This window comes from Ambystoma mexicanum, chromosome 3p, assembly GCF_040938575.1.
Source record: "Ambystoma mexicanum isolate Mex_15411 chromosome 3p, UKY_AmexF1_1, whole genome shotgun sequence".
Taxonomy (NCBI): Eukaryota; Metazoa; Chordata; class Amphibia; order Caudata; family Ambystomatidae; genus Ambystoma; species Ambystoma mexicanum.
In genome coordinates this window covers 348,030,269-348,046,841 of record NC_090925.1, presented here as the reverse complement: position 1 = coordinate 348,046,841, position 16,573 = coordinate 348,030,269, and the positions used below count along the sequence as shown (strand labels likewise).

The following is a 16,573-nucleotide window of genomic DNA, read 5'->3' as shown; positions in this document are numbered from 1 at the left end:
GCTGCCTTAAAGGGAGGCCATTGCAAGCCCAGTGAGGTTGGTTTCTTGTGTCTTGCAGGGAAATCCACCAAAGGTTGGCCATTTCTAGAAATAAAAGGCTTAGCTTTTTAACAGATGAAAATGTGCACTTAGTCGAGCACTTTATATGGAATCTGAAAGAAAGGGGGAAGCATCAAAAATATAACCCAAGATTTTACATCAGGAAAGGCAGATGGAACTTCTGACACACAACTTTGTGTCAAATGGGAAACGACCACAAAACTTCAATTGGGCAATTGAAAAATGTATCTTTGAGGAATTTAACTCCAGGAAGTGGGACCCCTCCCTATCCTCAATTTCCCTTGGTTAGGAAAGTTGTTTTGCTGCTTTCTTCCCAGACATCTATTCAACACCCTTTCTTTTTGATTTGTTTTGACTGTGAACCTGACTTTTGGAAGAGTAAAGACTTCTTCTTTACTTCGCTTGTCTTTTCAGATCAGTTAATAAAATGTGGTCCTTAGTCTGAGCTTTACGCTCTAGCTACCTTGACTGGGTGTAGCTAGACTTTAGTGTATTTCCTGTTCACCATAATACATTGGCCTCCAAAATCCACCCCAGGGTAGGCTTTGGGAATCCATCTAAACACCCCTGAAGGCAGCACCAGGGAATCGCCACCACTGACACAAGTACAACTGTCAGCTGTGGACGGATACTTTGCAATCTCCACCCTCCCTTCCCTGGGTACAGTGAGCAGATACAATGGTGCATGTAATTGACTAATCCCTACAGCACACTAAAAAGCATTGCATGGGAACCCAAGCAAACTGCACCAGTTCATTCCTCCTGGCCACGGGATGGACAAATTCCGTCAAGGACCACCTCCCACTTCCTTCTGGCCCCCTGATTGGGAGCACCCCCCTGAAAACCAGCCATGTATGCACACTTGTACTATGCACTTTAGGGGCGAGAACTAATCACCCATGGCCTGTAACTTGCAGAGTTGCCTACCTAATACATGCATATAGCACTGAACTAGCTGCGTGGCGCGCATGGGCATATCAGTCCAGACAAGGCCATTCAATGGCACATTTGTTAACACATGCCACATACAATGTAAGAATGTGGCTATTGTTTTGTGGGAGGCTCTAAATCTGTCCCCTTTCAGATACTGCTGCCATACTGCAGCTCCCAAGTGGGACCCACTCCTTCCAGGTTTGTCTTGTATTTTCGATCATCCATTTATTTTATTTATTTTTTTGCATCCTCGCAGCAAATGCCATATAATAGTATACCACATCACTGAATGGGGTGAAAGTCCCGCCCCCCCTCGCCCTTGCAATGTAGGTCTCTCACCAGCCCAAATTTTAGCAAGGATGCTCCTATTGGCTAGCCAGGATTGTCGCAATTAAACTTGCAGACTGCAAGTGACCCAATTTCCCCTCTAAGCGCACTTCTCCACTCCCTCAAAATAAATGTAGAACATTGACGCTCACTGTCCTTGCTGCTTGCCACTATTCTTGCCATGATCCCAGATGTTCCCCATTTGGGCAGCATTCAGCTGCATGGACACTTAGAGAGCAGTATGATTCACAGCTAGAGGAATCTTGCATCATCCCAAGGACTAGCCTCTAATCTGGAAGGGAGGAGGTGGGGGTTCCAAGCTACTAGCCAGCAATTGTCATTTATCTCTCAATGTTCCTCATACACCACACGTCTTAATCCCCAAGTGTTCCTTTTCACTATCCAGTGGCAAGTGCACATTTTGAAGCTTGCTCTAGTGTTCTCCATTGGTTTGTTTTCAGACCGGCATTGAGTGCAGGTAGAAGTGTCCACTTGTGGTACAAGTAGGGTTCACCAGTGGTGTCATTTAATTCACAAGTTTCTGCCTTGAGTAATGTGCTGTCCCACACCTTTTACAGTTTCAAAAGGACACTACTGGTGCTGGAAGATGAGCAAGCATGAGGGGGATGTAACTGTGCAGGTCATGGGGAATGTTGGTGGAGTTCTAAATGTGTGAAAGCCTAAACTAAGTGGCTACCGGCCATGTCAAACCAGTGCATTGGCTCTTCCCCCACCCCCTCATGTGTAATTTGTGGATTGCTGCTTACTTGGGCAAGAGTATATTTTGAGTAATGAGCTCCTTGCTGGTGTTCCCTGTTGCCCTCATTCTATCTTCAGTACCTACTGATTGTGCCCCCAGACCAAACTAAAACCAAACCTTGGGTAACGAAGAGCTAGAACCAGTTTGGATTCTCCTTAATTGTTTCGTGGTTCCTCTTCCCTCAGGAAGCCCATTCAAGGTACCAGTGACTGATGTGGTGGACTGCTCCAAAGTTAAATGTAATGGCCCCGGACTGAGCCCTGGAGTTGTACGTGCAAATGTCCCACAGTCCTTCAGTGTGGATACTAGCAAGGCGGGTGTTGCCCCACTGAAGGTTAAAGTGCAAGGACCAAAAGGTAAGATTTATTTTGTTTTCCTTTCCAGAGAGCCAGATCTAGTTTCAAATCCTTGTACCAAACTATTTAGTAATGGGAACACACAGCACTAACATATCTCATTAGCCTGTCTTTCCCACTTTTGATATTCAAGTCTTGGCAGTTCCCTACCAATTGGTGTGAATTTGTTTTGCAGGTGTGGTTGAGCCTGTTGAGGTTGTCGACAATGGTGATGGTGTCCAAATAGTAAATTATGTGCCAACACGAGAAGGCCCCTATAGCATATCTGTCCACTATGGTGATGAAGAGGTTCCACACAGGTAATGTATCTACTAGTGTTTGCTTTAATACTTAAATGCACTGGATGATGAACGCTTCATCCTACCCATTATTGTAAACCTTAATGCAACTAGATGGCTGATTCTAATCCTTTGCTCCTGGGCGGGTGGGGGCACCATTCTCTTTACAGCCCATTCAAGGTTAAGGTGCTTCCGACACATGATGCAAGCAAAGTGAAGGCTAGTGGTCCTGGACTGAACACTACTGGAGTGCCAGCCAGTCTGCCTGTAGAGTTCACAATCGATGCCAAGGATGCGGGCGAGGGAATCCTTGCTGTCCAGATCACGGTAAGTGCTGTTTTAGTAGCTGGGTTAGATTTTTAGAAATAAATCCATGCAACAGTCTCCTAAGAATAGGTGAAGTAAAGTGGCTGCCTAGATTTAGTAAAAGGTGCCTGCTGATTTGTCTTCAAACAACAATTTTCATTTACTAAGTTTGGAACATCCCTGGTGCTGGCTGCGTCTCTAACATCTGCCCAAATAATGTGTTCTGGATGTCATAACTACTTAATTTTCCATTGTCCAAAACCAGAGGCACCATTTTAGTTCCTCTTGCCTTGCACTGCATTTTCTTGAGGTAGGGAGGGGGCAATCGAGGTATGATCATCAGGGTGTCGTAGAAAAATGTCACGCAAGGGGAGGCTAAACCTGCCACAGTGACCAATTCTAATGCAAATGATGTGGGGACGTCAAGTAGCTTCTGAAACTGCAAGCCACCAGAAAAGCTGGTGTAGTTCTTCGGGACTGTTTGGTAAGAATTTGTAGAGTCCAACTGGTGTGGGACTTTACAATTCACCTCTTGATATTGGGTAACCCACCTATATAGGCCTGTACTACTAGAGTGACTGAGCCGCCAGGCTTATCTTTAGAGGAGTAATGTGAGCAGTAAAGCTGTACAATGAAATGAGTAAATACAGGTATCAAGTAAACACTTGGGCGTGGTGTTGTGCGCCTGTAATCAGCATGATACAGAGGCTGAGGTTGGTGAGGGGTGGGGGGTTCGAGGCTGCTGTTGGTTGTCGACTGGTGATCTGCGCTAGAGCTATCCTGAATATATTCTGTACACACTTACACACTTAAAGTTATAGTATAAATATTTATGTATACACAAAAGGCTAATTTAGACAATCTTTAGAAAGCAGCAACTAATGGTAACAATCCCAGAGTTGGGATTCAATTCAACAGGAGCAATAAAGGTGAACTTTTCTTATGTTAAACCTATTCTAGAACACTGAGTGACGTCATTTGAGGTCCGTATTAGCACCTATTTGTGATCACCATTACAATATTGAGTTTCATGGAGGGAAAAGGTAGTTGGATCATTACAAACTTTGTAAGTAGTAAAATCGATTCTCCCAGAGGGATGTAGGCAGTCTTTTATCCCAGTGACAAGTGTTCAACAATTAAAACCTGCAAGGGAAAAAGCACTGCCAAAGCCAATGGGTTCAGAAGGGGGCCATTGGGGAGCTAGGACAGCCAAAGTCAATGGGACAATTCAACGTTCTGAAAATCACAGAAGCTCAAGAGGAGCCACCTTGAAGAAGCACAAGCTAGGAGGCTAGTGCAAGTGAGTGGAGGTCAACTCAGAGTTTAAAAAAATAGTGCTCCCCAAGCCAGTAAGAACCACAAATGGCAAAAGGTAGATGTAGCCTGTTAGGCTGAATTGCATGCAGTACCCTCTGGGACCACCACATACAATTAGGACTACAGGTGTAAGCAAAACCAACCTTTGGTATAAGTCTGTACTGCAGTTTTGTGGTAGCGAGCGGAGCAGCCAGGCTTTTCTCAAGAGGGAATGTGAGCAGTACAAGAGTTTACACAGAGGTCCTACAATCAGTGGTTCAAGTAGACACACAAGGTTTCTTGGTAAAACACTCATTAATTTATTGCACAATCATTTAGAAAACATTCACTAGAAGGAGGCAACTTAATATTATACACAAACACACTTCATTATCAACCCAATAAGTGTCTGAACAAATTAGGCTCCCCTGAAATAGGAGATAAATGGCATTTCAGTTACTTTCAATGGGAGTAAAAAGTTAGCAGAATAGATCACAAATACTTTCTTAGGCAGTGCAAATAGTTTTAGTTCACTAGAGGACTCGCTTCAGTTCAATAGGCCTAGGCCAAAGTCAATAGACTAGTGCCTTGGATCGGAAAGGGCAGTTCTTGAAGTAAACAGTAAAGTCTTGTCTTTGCCAAAGTTCTCAGAAGTAGTTTGTATGAAAAATAATCATATGTTGGGTCACAAGCAGATTAGGCCTGCAAGTTGGGAAAGTTCCACAAACTTTCACTGAGAGGTGTTCTCTCAATTGGGTTGGCATAGTACCTTAATATGAAGCAAAAGATGCAGCTGAAGACGTTGGTTCCTGGCAGTTCCTGCAGATCTCACTGTTCCTGAGCCTCAGTCGAGGGGACAAGAGGGAGGACGTCGGGACTCCTGCACTGCACGCGATCGTCGGAAAACGCTGACAAAATGAGTCCCTTCAGTTCCAGTAGCTGTAATTCAAGCCCACAAGCTGGTGTCCTTCCACCTGGTTAATCATAACCATCTCCGAGAATGGTATCCAGGTGGCTTACGGGTTGATTGGTCCCACCAACTCAAAGGAAGAAGTTGTCCTTGAAGGGGCTTCTCTGTTGAGATGAACTTGGCAATTCGGCCCTGCTGCAGGGCTTCACCGGGCAAACCAACGGTCCAGTAGTTGCAGCAGCCGTCCTCTTCCAGCTCGTCTTCAGTTCTTTCGTTGGTGGTCGACTCTGCTTTCCAGTCCAGGAGCCTCTCCTTTTAAACCGTTTTCTCCCATTCATTGCAGCCTGGCTGCCATTCAACCTGCAGGATGGCTGTCCTTGCCGGAGAGTCAGCCAGACAATCACGCCTGAGTGCATTTGGGTCTCCTAGGAGACTAAGCATAGGGAGTTTCGGGCACCTCCCTTACTTCCTGCTCCCCCTCGACACTCAGACACCAGAGGCAGTCTTCAGTCCTGAAGTCCGCCAAAGGCATAGAAACAAAGGGACCAAACCTGGTTTGGCGTGCAGACAAACACTAGAAGGACCTTTCCAAAAAAGAAATGGCGAAAAAAGACCGGGACCTGTTTTAAACAAAGGGGCGTAAGGCCGGGAAAAATCATGGTAGTTCGTTGTAAAACCACTGCCACCAGCATTTTCGATAGAAAAGGGTAGCATTTGGCTGTTACATGAGTTTCTAGACACAGGGATACTAGGTAACCCCTCCAGCACTCTATTGTAAGATAGTGTGTGCTGGGTCTAGGCATTTAAAGATTAGTAAATTCAATTTAACGTTACATTCTCTGGGAAACAGTAGTTTATATCAGAGAACGTATTTAAACCTTTGGAAAGTCTACAAATACATCCCTGTGTCACTGCCCTGGGTGCTGTGCAAAACACATGAAAAGATGCCTATGGAGTTATCTTAAAAGAACAGAGTAAAACGCACATCAAAATACATGAGTGGGGGGAAAAAAAGTCCCACTCTTCCCAGGTTAAAAAAAAAAAATCAAATCCTCAAAATCCAGCAGAGTTGCTGGGGGGTCTCCAAGTTGAAGGGAATCATCACATTTTTGAGAACATAGCCAAAGCCTCATAGTACCTCTGCAGCAATGGATTCTCCTTGATTCACCAGCCTTTTGTGGTTTTGGTGCCCTTTTCTTGGCACCAAATAAGAACCAACGGCTCTGGTTGGAAGTTACTTGATCCCTTGGTTTGCACTCTGGTGAGGATGCTCTGTAGGACGATGTCCCGCTTCTGTAGAGTCGTATGAAATCCATACACTCGATGGTCGGGGGTCCCTGAGCATTGGGATTCTGCAGCCTTGGAAAGTCACAGCAAGTCGGGGGTTGCTAGTCTCAAAGCTAGTTGGTCCCACCAGCCCAAGTGAGGAAGTCATCCCTTATGGGTCTTCCCAGTCGAAACGAAAATGGGGTCAGCACATCTGCAGGGCTTCACCAGACACTTTGCAGTCCAGGGGGGTGCTTCTGGCGTCTCTTCATGGTCTCCGTCGGATGTTGTCCTCCAGTGGTCATCTCTGCCTCTAGTCCCAAAAACCTGGTCTTTTAAGCAAGTTACCTAGGGGTGTCAATCACCCAGCAGGGTGGCTGTCCTGCCGGACAGCCAGCTTGCCAATCGGAGCTGGTTTCACTCGGGCACACCTAGAGACAAAGGAAAGGGACATTTTGGGACCATCCTTCACATCCTGCCTTTCCAGACACTGGAGCCTGGGCGGGCTTCGGAGCTGAAGCCCTCCAAAGGCAAAATGCATAAAGGACTCAAACCTGATTCAAACAGAGTAAAAGCCCAGAAGGAACTGACAAAATGTCAAGACTACAGGGGCCATTTTGGAAAATGGTCACCCTTGGGTGCTGTACTGCTGCTGAGAAATCTGCCTGCAGATACATGGCACAAAGGTAGTAAAAAAAGAAGCAACTGACACCTTCAAGTTAGTGTAACAGAATGTTACATGTGAAGTGGGATAAGAAGTTACCATGTAACACCAGCACGCCACATAGGTGGTGTGTGTTGGACCCACAAAAGAAACATTATGAGAAGTACAAGGGACACTGCACAAAACGTGCTGTCACCATGCAAAAAGCAGATGCCTATGGAGTTTACCAGGCTCCATTAAACAGTAAGACACAGTCCTAGTCAGGTCAGCACATGAGGGAGTGGCTGGGAAAAGTCCCACTTGCTCAGGAGTAAACCTTAAAAAGCACAGAGTCCAAAGAGCTGGGGGTCTCTAAGGTTAAAGTGATTGGCACAAATGAAATTTCTCCCCGATGGGGATTCTGCATAAAAGGTGAGGCTTTTGGGACTACAGTCGACCACTGGAACAAGGAACCCAAAGCAGAAGACTAGCAGATACCAGCAGCACCTTCCATGACTGTGAAAGCACTGGTGAAGCCTAGTAGCTGTGCTGACCCCATTTTCACATCGATTGGGAAGAGCCACCAAGGATGACTTCCTCCATTAGGGTGGTGGGACAACCTAGCCTGGGGACCTTCATTTTGGCCCATCCCCTGACTTGCTGTGAGGCTCCTGAGCGGCAGAATTCCAATAACTGGGGTACCTGGACGATTATCGAGTGATCATCTTCTGACCAGCTAGTCAAGTGGCACAGCGAGTAGAGCGCTCGCTTTGACATTCGTGCAGATCCTGCTAACACAGGTTTGAATCCCGGCGGGGCCAAACTCAGCCTTTCATCCTTCCGAGGTTGATAAATGAGCACCACACACCGTGGGTAAAAATAAGCAGCGCTCAGATACCTGAGGGTTTGTAGCGCTATATAAATGCCAAATTATTATTATTATGAAGATCGAATCTGGCTGAACTTTGCAGGCATCCACATGGACCTCCAAATGCAGAAATTACTCCTACGTCCCGTCCCCTTTCCTCCATACTGTATGGGCATCCCTCGCTAGGGACGGGGAGACAGAACCTTTTTCACCAGAAACAATCTTCTTCCCCTTTAAATTTGGAGGCGCCCAGGGTTGTGGCCCTGGGAGCAGGCATTCCCCTGACTCTGCCCACCGGTGCCACTCCGTCATCTTTTACGCGTCAACGGGAATGGACCGTTTTTACCGGTGCTCCTGGGTTTGGCTTCGGCCTTGTAATTCCACACCCTCTTCCTGTCTTTGCCTTTTATCAGGTACTCTGTCCTCTGGCGCCATACATCCCCAGTGCATGTTTTCGTCCTTGGGCATCAGCAGGTGTCCAACCTGCAAGGGGCTTTTCCCTACGTCTGAACCCCATGGCCTTTGCCTCTGCTGCCTTGGCCCTGACCACAGCTGGTCCGGTTGTACTGCGTGCAACATTTATTTTGCGCGCTCTGAAGTACAGGTTTGTTCGAGCCTTCGCCACCGAGCTATTGCCTCCAGAACACTTGAACTTTCAGACAAGTCACGGCCCAAGGTAGGGGTTCTTCATAAGCAGCCCACAAGGGCGACTCCTTTCCTAGGAAACGTCCAAGCGGGAGGGACCGTCCAGGTTCTAATACCAGCAAGGGTACCAAGGCTGTTTCAGCTACCGGCTGCCATGCCGACGGAAATCGCTGAGGGACCACAAGGTTTTTTTACCAGGTGTCCACCCGAGGGGCCACGCCCTACTACCAGGCGAATGTCTGAGGGGGGGGGTCTATAGGCAGCATTACCAGCGACACAGCCAAGGGCACGATGCCTACCAGGCCCCGTCCTGAGGTGCAGGGTAGGCATCAAGCTCCACCGCCAAGTCCTGGAGGAGGCTGGGCCCAGGGCGGCAAGCACCACGATGCAGGTACGTGGCATGCAGCCCTACAAAATGGCTGCCGTGCCAGGCAAGGTGGCAGCTCGTCCAACACACCACCTTTCATGGAGCAGGCGGGAGAACGAGTTTCGAGGCGGGACTAGTCTTCACCAGGTACGTGGCTTACAGCATATCCTTCAACGTCACAGGGCATATACGCCCAGCAAATGGCAAGGCAGAGTACGCCCAGGCCTCAGCAGCCCCCGGGTCCTGCTCGTTCGCTGGTGCCACCTCGCACCCCACCAGCCTGTGAGGACAGGTTTTTTGAGAAATTCCTCACGCTTATGAGATCCCTGCAGAGGGGAGCCATCCTTCGGGATGTGATCAGGGACATGCTGCCTCCGGTCCCTCCACTAGCACCCACATCATTACACCTGTGGCTTCTGCACCTCTAGCCCCAGCTGCCCATGCCAGACCCCACAGGGACAGTTATTTTGCCTCCAGCTGCCCAGGTGGTTCCATACCAGCCTCCACAGCAGCCTCAGGCTCCGGTTAGCACACCTCAGCCTTCAGCAACCTGTACTCCGCTGCCCGCTCTGGGCTACCAGGACACACTGGCAGACACCGATGAGGACAATCCCGAGACACTGTGGTTAACCAAGGCATTCCATGAACGACTTTCAGGACTAGCTGAATACTTGGGCCTTCCACAACCTGAGGTCAAACAGCCGGAGGTAGGGGTCCTGGCGGAGGTCCTCACTCTACGCCCATAGCTTGAACAGGGATTCTGATGCAAAAGGACGTTGTAGCCTTGGCCACAAAGGATGGCTTAAACCCTTCAACACAGGCCACGAGCAGGTGCCTAGAAGCCAAATACAGGCAATTGGAGGGGGATACTCTTACTGTCAGCACACCGTCAACTACACTCCTCGGTGATTGCTGTGGCCTCCATCTACTTCAAGCTGCAGTCTTCCTCTGCCACCTCATCCTCGGCACTGCTAGGCCAGGAGAAGATCTTGGAGTATGGAAAGGAGGTGCGTTCCAATGCCTCTCTGCACCTTTGTCAGTCTAATGCAGATGCCATGCTCGCAGCTGTTAACCAAAGGCTTTGGTGGGAAATGGCCGACTTCCTTCTGGTGCAGAGTCAGGCGCTCTTCAAGGCGGGGCTGGCAGAAACAAAGATGGTGGCTCAAGACATCATGTAGTCTACAGTGGCGCATATAGACTCCTCAGTCCGTGCCATCTGCATTGCCACAGATATGAAAGACTGCCTGGCTACAGGCTACCAAATTCTACCCGGATGTCCAGGAGCACATATTGGACCTTTCATTGGAGGGTAGCAACCTCTTTCATTCCACCACCGATGAGGAACTTGATGCGAACAGTTCCTAGACTGCAAAATCCTTATCTAACCTCACCTATCCTCACGAAGTCCACGATCAAGACGTACAGCCATAAGCACCAGCGTTCCAACCAGGGGCAGTCCTTTGGCGGGTTCCGGGCCTTCCAGGAATGATCCAGTCATTTGGACTGATCTCCAAGTCAACACCACTGCAAACGGCACAAAGCCGGGAATAAGGGCATCTTTCAGTCCCCCTCCTCAGCCCCAGCTTCAGAGGGGAAAAAAGGCATGACATTCCCCTCCGGGTCCACATGTCTCGGCGGGGGGGGGGGGTGGGAAGATTCAGGCTTGCCTTTGCCTTTTGCGCACAGTATTGGTGCGCAGACCCTTGGATCCTTTAGTGTCCTCTGGCTACCGCCTACCATTCCCTTCCACTCCTTCCTCTCCTCCACTTTCAGTTTGGGACAAGAACTTGGTTGGAAATTCGATCACTTGTCTAGAGTCAAGCAGTGGAAGAAGTCCAGTCTCCCGGCGGAGCATGGTGTTCTACTCCCAGAATTTTTGCCATACACAAGAACCACCAGGTTGGCCTGAGTTGTGTTTGACCTGTCCACCCAGAAGCTTTCCCTACCGCTTCAAAAGTTTAGGATGTTTACCCCAGCGCTTATTGCAGAGACACTGTGCAGGGGAGATTGTATATGCTTCCTGGATTTGAAGGATGCTTACCTACACGTCCCAGTTACGCACCCTCATCCATCCATCCTTCCTGAGATTCCGGATCATGGGGCTCCCATTTCCAATACAAGGTTTTATATTTGGTCTCAATTCGGCCCCCATGGCCTTTACCAGGCTTATGAATGCAGTGGTAGCACTTCTCGGGGCTCAGGGGTGTACCATGTCTATCTGTACCTACACTACTGGCTCATCGGGGTGATATTTCTAGAGGCGGTCCATCACACCACCTCGGCCCTCATGAATACGCTACACTAATTGAGATTTTCCATCAATCTCAAGTCACAGCTGGAGCCGACAGTCTACTGGTCCTGGGCCTCATATGCGCTATGAACTGAGTCTTTCCCTCGGAGGACAAGGTAACTGCCATCAAGAGGGCCACAAGTCATTTTCTCAAACGAGAGGTGACATCAGCATTGTGGTACCTGTACCTCCTGGGTATCATGGCAACATGTCTTCTGGCAGTGCCCTACACAAGGCTAAAAATGAGATTACAGCTGCATTTCACAGCCTCAAGGAGTTGGGAGCATGGTTCCCAAGCGGAACTTCTCAGCATTCCTCCTTTCTCCACCAGAACCTTGTCTGGTGGAGCGCGGACTGCAACTTGAGGATGGGCAGGCCCTTCAGGCAACCAGCACCTCGGAATACCATCACCATGGACTCTTCCATGAAGGGTTGGGGAGCTACATTGGGCAACTACAGCATCCACTGAGTCTGGTCTCTTCAGGGACAAGAGGCCCATATCAACTCGCTAGAGCTGAAAGCCATCTGGCTTGCTCTCAAGGCCTTCCGGCCTCTCATCCGTGGCTAGACGATCCTAATCCAAATGGACAACTCCACCAGCATGTATTACATAAACAAGCAGGGTAGCACCAGGTCATCTCTGTGCACCTTGGCGGTCAGCATTTGGGAATGGGCTCTGGCGAAAGACGTGCACTTGACAGCGATCCACGTCCCGGGGGAGTCAAACCTGGAGGTGGACAGGCTCAGCAGGTTGGGTGCGGACAATTAACAAATGGCAATTGAACGATCAGGTCCTTCAGGAGATCAGCAGATGGGGTCATCCACAGGTGGATCTCTTTGCCACCACAACAGGAAGTGCCCTCACTGCGCATCCTGGCAGGGGCAGGGTCTAGGCTCTCTGGGTGATGCGTTACAGATGCAGTGGAACAGTATGAACGCCTATGCCTTCCCTCCCACTCCCCTGATAGGTGATCTGCAAGGTAAGGGAGTCCCTGCACCTTGGTATCAGTCTGGTAGTTCCTTGATTCTCTGAGCTGCTCAACCTGTCGGACCAACCTCTGCACCTTCCACTGGTCCAGATAATCTACTGTCACAGCAGGGGGCACGGTCATCCACCCCGTGCCACAGATGTTGGCCCCTGCAGCGTGGTTCCTGAACAGATCACACTAAAGCATCTGCGCCTCTCGCAGGCTAACCTAGACATCATACAGGGTGCTAGGAGCGATGCTACTAGGAGCCAGTACAAAAGCAAGTGGACTAGGTTTTGCTACTAGGCAGAGTCTAAGGAGGTAGATCCTCTTACTTGCACATTTGACGATGTGCTATACTTTTCAGCACACCGCACACTCGGGGTGCAAATACACATGGCGCACCTATCTGGTGGCCATCATAGCCTACCGAAACTTGGAGGATGTTTTCTGGTCCTCCAACCCGGTGGTTAAGACATCTGGTGGGCCTCACCAGGCTCTACCCGCTATAAGAAGCCACACCCTGTGTGGGACCTCAACATAGTGTTGGGCGCCTTGGCACATAAACCCTTTGGGCCAATGGCGTCTGTACACATCAGGCTAGTCCCTATTAAGACGGCTCTTGGTGGGTCGCTGCACGCTGGGTCGGCGAGATTCAAGCTCTGGTGGCTTCGGAGCCGTACACTACCTTTCATTGGGACAAGGTGGTCCTCAGAATGCATCCCACGTTCTTGCCTTAAGTAGTCTGTCTCGCCTAAACGAGGAGATGGTGCTACCTACTTTCTTCGCAGACCCCAAGGACGATGCCCAGAGGGTGCTGCACTATCTGGATGTTAGGCGCGCCCTAAAGTTCTACCTGGACAAAACCAAGAGCTTCTGCAAATCTGAGGCTCATTGGGTCGAAGCCAAGATACCAGACTTCCAAGGCCTCCATAGCAAGGTGGATGGTTTCGGCCTCTGAGGGGCAGCACAAACCACTTATGTAAATATGCATGCCCATGCTGTTTGAGCAAAGGCCACGGCTGTCTCGTTCCAGAGGCACGTCCCATGGCAGGTCATCAGCAGGATGGCCACGTGGAGCCACTCTTTCGGCTTTCTGTAAACGCTATTGTTTGGATGCCAGCCCCAGGTCAGACGCAGCATTCAGGCAGGCAGTATTAAGGAACGTGTTTTCTTAAGGAGGGTTACCTCTCCACCCTGGAGCTACATTCATTTGTAATCGCCCATACAGTATGGAGGAAAGGGGACGGGACGTACAATTAATTATAAGTTCGTCACCGTAGTGACGAACGTACTGCTAGTCCATAGTCCCCTTTCCTCCATACATCCCACCATTTTCCCCCCTATAAAACTGTTGCCATTACAATATGGTAATATTGTTGACTTGTCAATGGGGACTGAGTGGGGCCGGGGGTGGGGGGGGGGGGTGTCAGGGGAGTGCATGCTCCCCTGCGCGCATCGAAATTTAAAGGGGAAGATTTATTCTGGTTAAAAAGGCTCCGTCTCCGGCGAGGTACAGCACGGAGGAAAGGGGACTAGGCGTACATTAGTCACTACGGTGAGTAAATTGTACTCTTTCACCAAATAAACCCTCATCAGAGTTCAGGAGCGAGTAGTTGCAGAGAATTGGACTGGTGATAATCGTTTCTTCTCTAAAAAAAAAAGCTAAAAAAAAGAGCTGCTGAAGTGAGCGCTGAATCCATTGCTGCGATTCCTTATCCCAGAGATCCCCCCCCTGCATCACCACGACCAAGGAGCAGGAATCCGGGTCTGCACCTAGAAGGAAGCCAGGTACAATTTCTTCACTTTCAAGGTACTGTGGGGCTTGGGTTGTAATTCTCTTGCGACATTTTCGGTGCTTCCTGGCTTGGGCAGAGCTGTTTTCTTCAACTGAGGGTTGACCTCGGCTCCTTTGTGCAGAACTTGCAGCTTGTGCACCATCAGGTAGGATCTCCTTGAGCTCCTCGTTTCTTCAAGAACCAATGACTGGTTAACTTTTCCTCTGAGGATCTTCATCAAAACTGGAACTGTCCAGTTGACTTGGGGTGTACTGGTTTCCCAAAGGTCCATCTTCTTGATCCTACTGGCTTTGGCAGTGCTGGTTCCTCCATAGGTTTTAATTGTTAACACTTATATTGCTAGGAAAACTGCCTATATCCCTCTGAGTCTACCTGTTAGTCATTGACCGCTCACAACTCCCTAAAATGAGCCTGGCTGCTCAGCCTCTCTAACGACTTGTGTAGGACAGCCCTATATTAAGTTACTTCCCTAATACCAAGTGAAGTCTTATGAAGTCCCCCAGCAGTTGGACTTCAGAAAAACTTACCCAACAACCGCCACTTTAAAATGCTATCAGCTGCCACTCTTTACTATACTGTTCATTGGCCTTAGAGAGGTACGTTTGAATCCAGTACAAGTTCGACACCCTGGTTTTATTAAGTAGACTGAATATGAATTATTTCTTTCTGCCATGTTTCATTCAGACATATCAAAGCTCTGGGAGATCTGGGTTGGTCTTGCATTACTTTTCACTGATCTCCTATGGTACCTGGCAGCACAAACACCGGCAGCCCAACAGTTCATGAACTAAACTGTAGAAACTTGGTCAATAATTTTCTATCTTGCTAGACTTTTGCAGGTGGGCTTGTAATAGTATTGGGAGCGTTAGCTCTCCCACTCCAACCTTTGTGTATGTGGTTATAAATGAATGTCTAAAGAGTGAAATTTTTATTTTTGGTACTGCAGTTATGAAAACTTTAAGATGTTGAGTAAATGTCCTGACTGACATAAGATTTGCATATGCGGCTCAGATTAAGCCCTAGAGTTTTGGGTTCCTGACCAGGAAAGACTTCATTGCTGGCAATCCCTGCAAACAACTTATTTAATCTATTTCAGTTCATGCCATTTACTATTATAACTTTCATGTTCCATTGCACATTTATAAGGATTTTCCAGAGCTTTTTTCCATCATAAACACGACTGTAGTCTTTTTTCAATGTAGACCGAAAAAGTGATGGGTGGAAGGTATTAAAGAAATCTGAACCACTGACACTGCCTGAAGACCCAAGCTGCTACTCGCTTGAGTCTGAAACCTGTCTGGGGATGCATGTGGTCAAGTGCAGAAGGGTTGTGACAAAGCAGTTTGGGCTGGACTGCCCCTTTTGGGGGTGGGAACAAAGCTGATTTGCATATTAGGACAGTAAAGTCCTTCCAACACTTCCTAGAAATCATACCTGTGGCAGTACATAAGCTCAACTCTTAGTATAAGGCTGTACCACCTGAGAATGTGGGTAGCATGGACATAGCAGCCAGGCTTCTGTTAGCAGGGAGAGGTTTTAGCTTGGTACAAAGAAATTGTAGCAGACATACGGTCCAAAGAAGCACTATGGATGGTAAAAATGAAGAGTTTATTTAAATACAAGTTGACCAAGATAAATCTTGGGTAAGTCCAATCAATCAACCAACTAGAAACCAATGCAATACGTATGGGATACAAACCAAAGTATAACCTTATTGAGAATACAATCTGTAGTCCAGGTGAGTCAAACTTACTAAATTACTAAAATCAGTAATTCAAGGCTAGTAGACCCTATCGGTCATGCAGTGACTCAGTTATTGAAATCACATAATAAACCAAACTAACCTTATTACAAGTATACATCTTGCAACATTACTTTTTAGAACTCAGTTCAAATCTACTAAAATTACACCTACTTTATGGAGGGGCCTCAAGCTACTCAATGAGAAGTATGAACACTCAACTATTTTAGAATGCACTAAGCAAATCTGGGAAAGCAAAACCCACTTTAAGAGACGCAATGTATTTCCAAGCAAGTAATTGACCTATTGGTACAGAACTATAAGCTACCCACCAAAGACCAAACTTCAGCCAGGATCTTTCACACACAGAATCGCAGAAGACCCAAGAAGCAACAAGTAAACAAATGGCAAAGCAAGCCCACCATTCTAGCAGAATGGTGGTCCTGTGCATTACCGAGGCTGATTTGACAGCCTGCGAGTGATGACTACGTCATACAAGTAACACCACTGCCACCAGCCATTCACGCAACTATAGGGATGGAAATCCCAATTTACTTCTAGTGAATATAAATTTGCCCAAATTTTTTTTTTTTAAAAGGAAGCCACTGCATTTAAAATGCTGTGTGTTGCCATAGTGGATTTGTCAGTCCAATGTTATAGGAAACTAACTCCAATCACCCACTATGGAGAGACAGTCGCCCATAAAAAGAGTAAGACTAGGTGAGAGGGGAAAAAGATTCCCACTCTCCTAGGGACATGG

The 16,573-nt window shown here is 48.0% G+C and overlaps 1 protein-coding gene and 1 long non-coding RNA gene across 6 annotated transcripts in view; one reads left to right on the top strand and one right to left on the bottom strand.

Annotated features, from left to right (window-relative positions):
* The window catches only part of LOC138580431 (uncharacterized), a 624,618-nt gene that overhangs the window by 357,978 nt on the left and 250,067 nt on the right, over nt 1-16,573 (bottom strand). The gene's annotated exons all lie outside the window — the stretch shown is intronic.
* Nucleotides 1-16,573, top strand: part of LOC138580430 (filamin-A-like) — a 456,077-nt gene that overhangs the window by 327,883 nt on the left and 111,621 nt on the right. For all 5 annotated transcript variants that reach the window (XM_069650971.1, XM_069650969.1, XM_069650970.1 and 2 more), the window contains exons 26-28: nt 2,266-2,436; nt 2,612-2,735; nt 2,885-3,041. In XM_069650971.1, the coding sequence (XP_069507072.1) occupies nt 2,266-2,436; nt 2,612-2,735; nt 2,885-3,041 (452 nt within the window). The remainder of the gene's footprint in view (nt 1-2,265; nt 2,437-2,611; nt 2,736-2,884; nt 3,042-16,573) is intronic.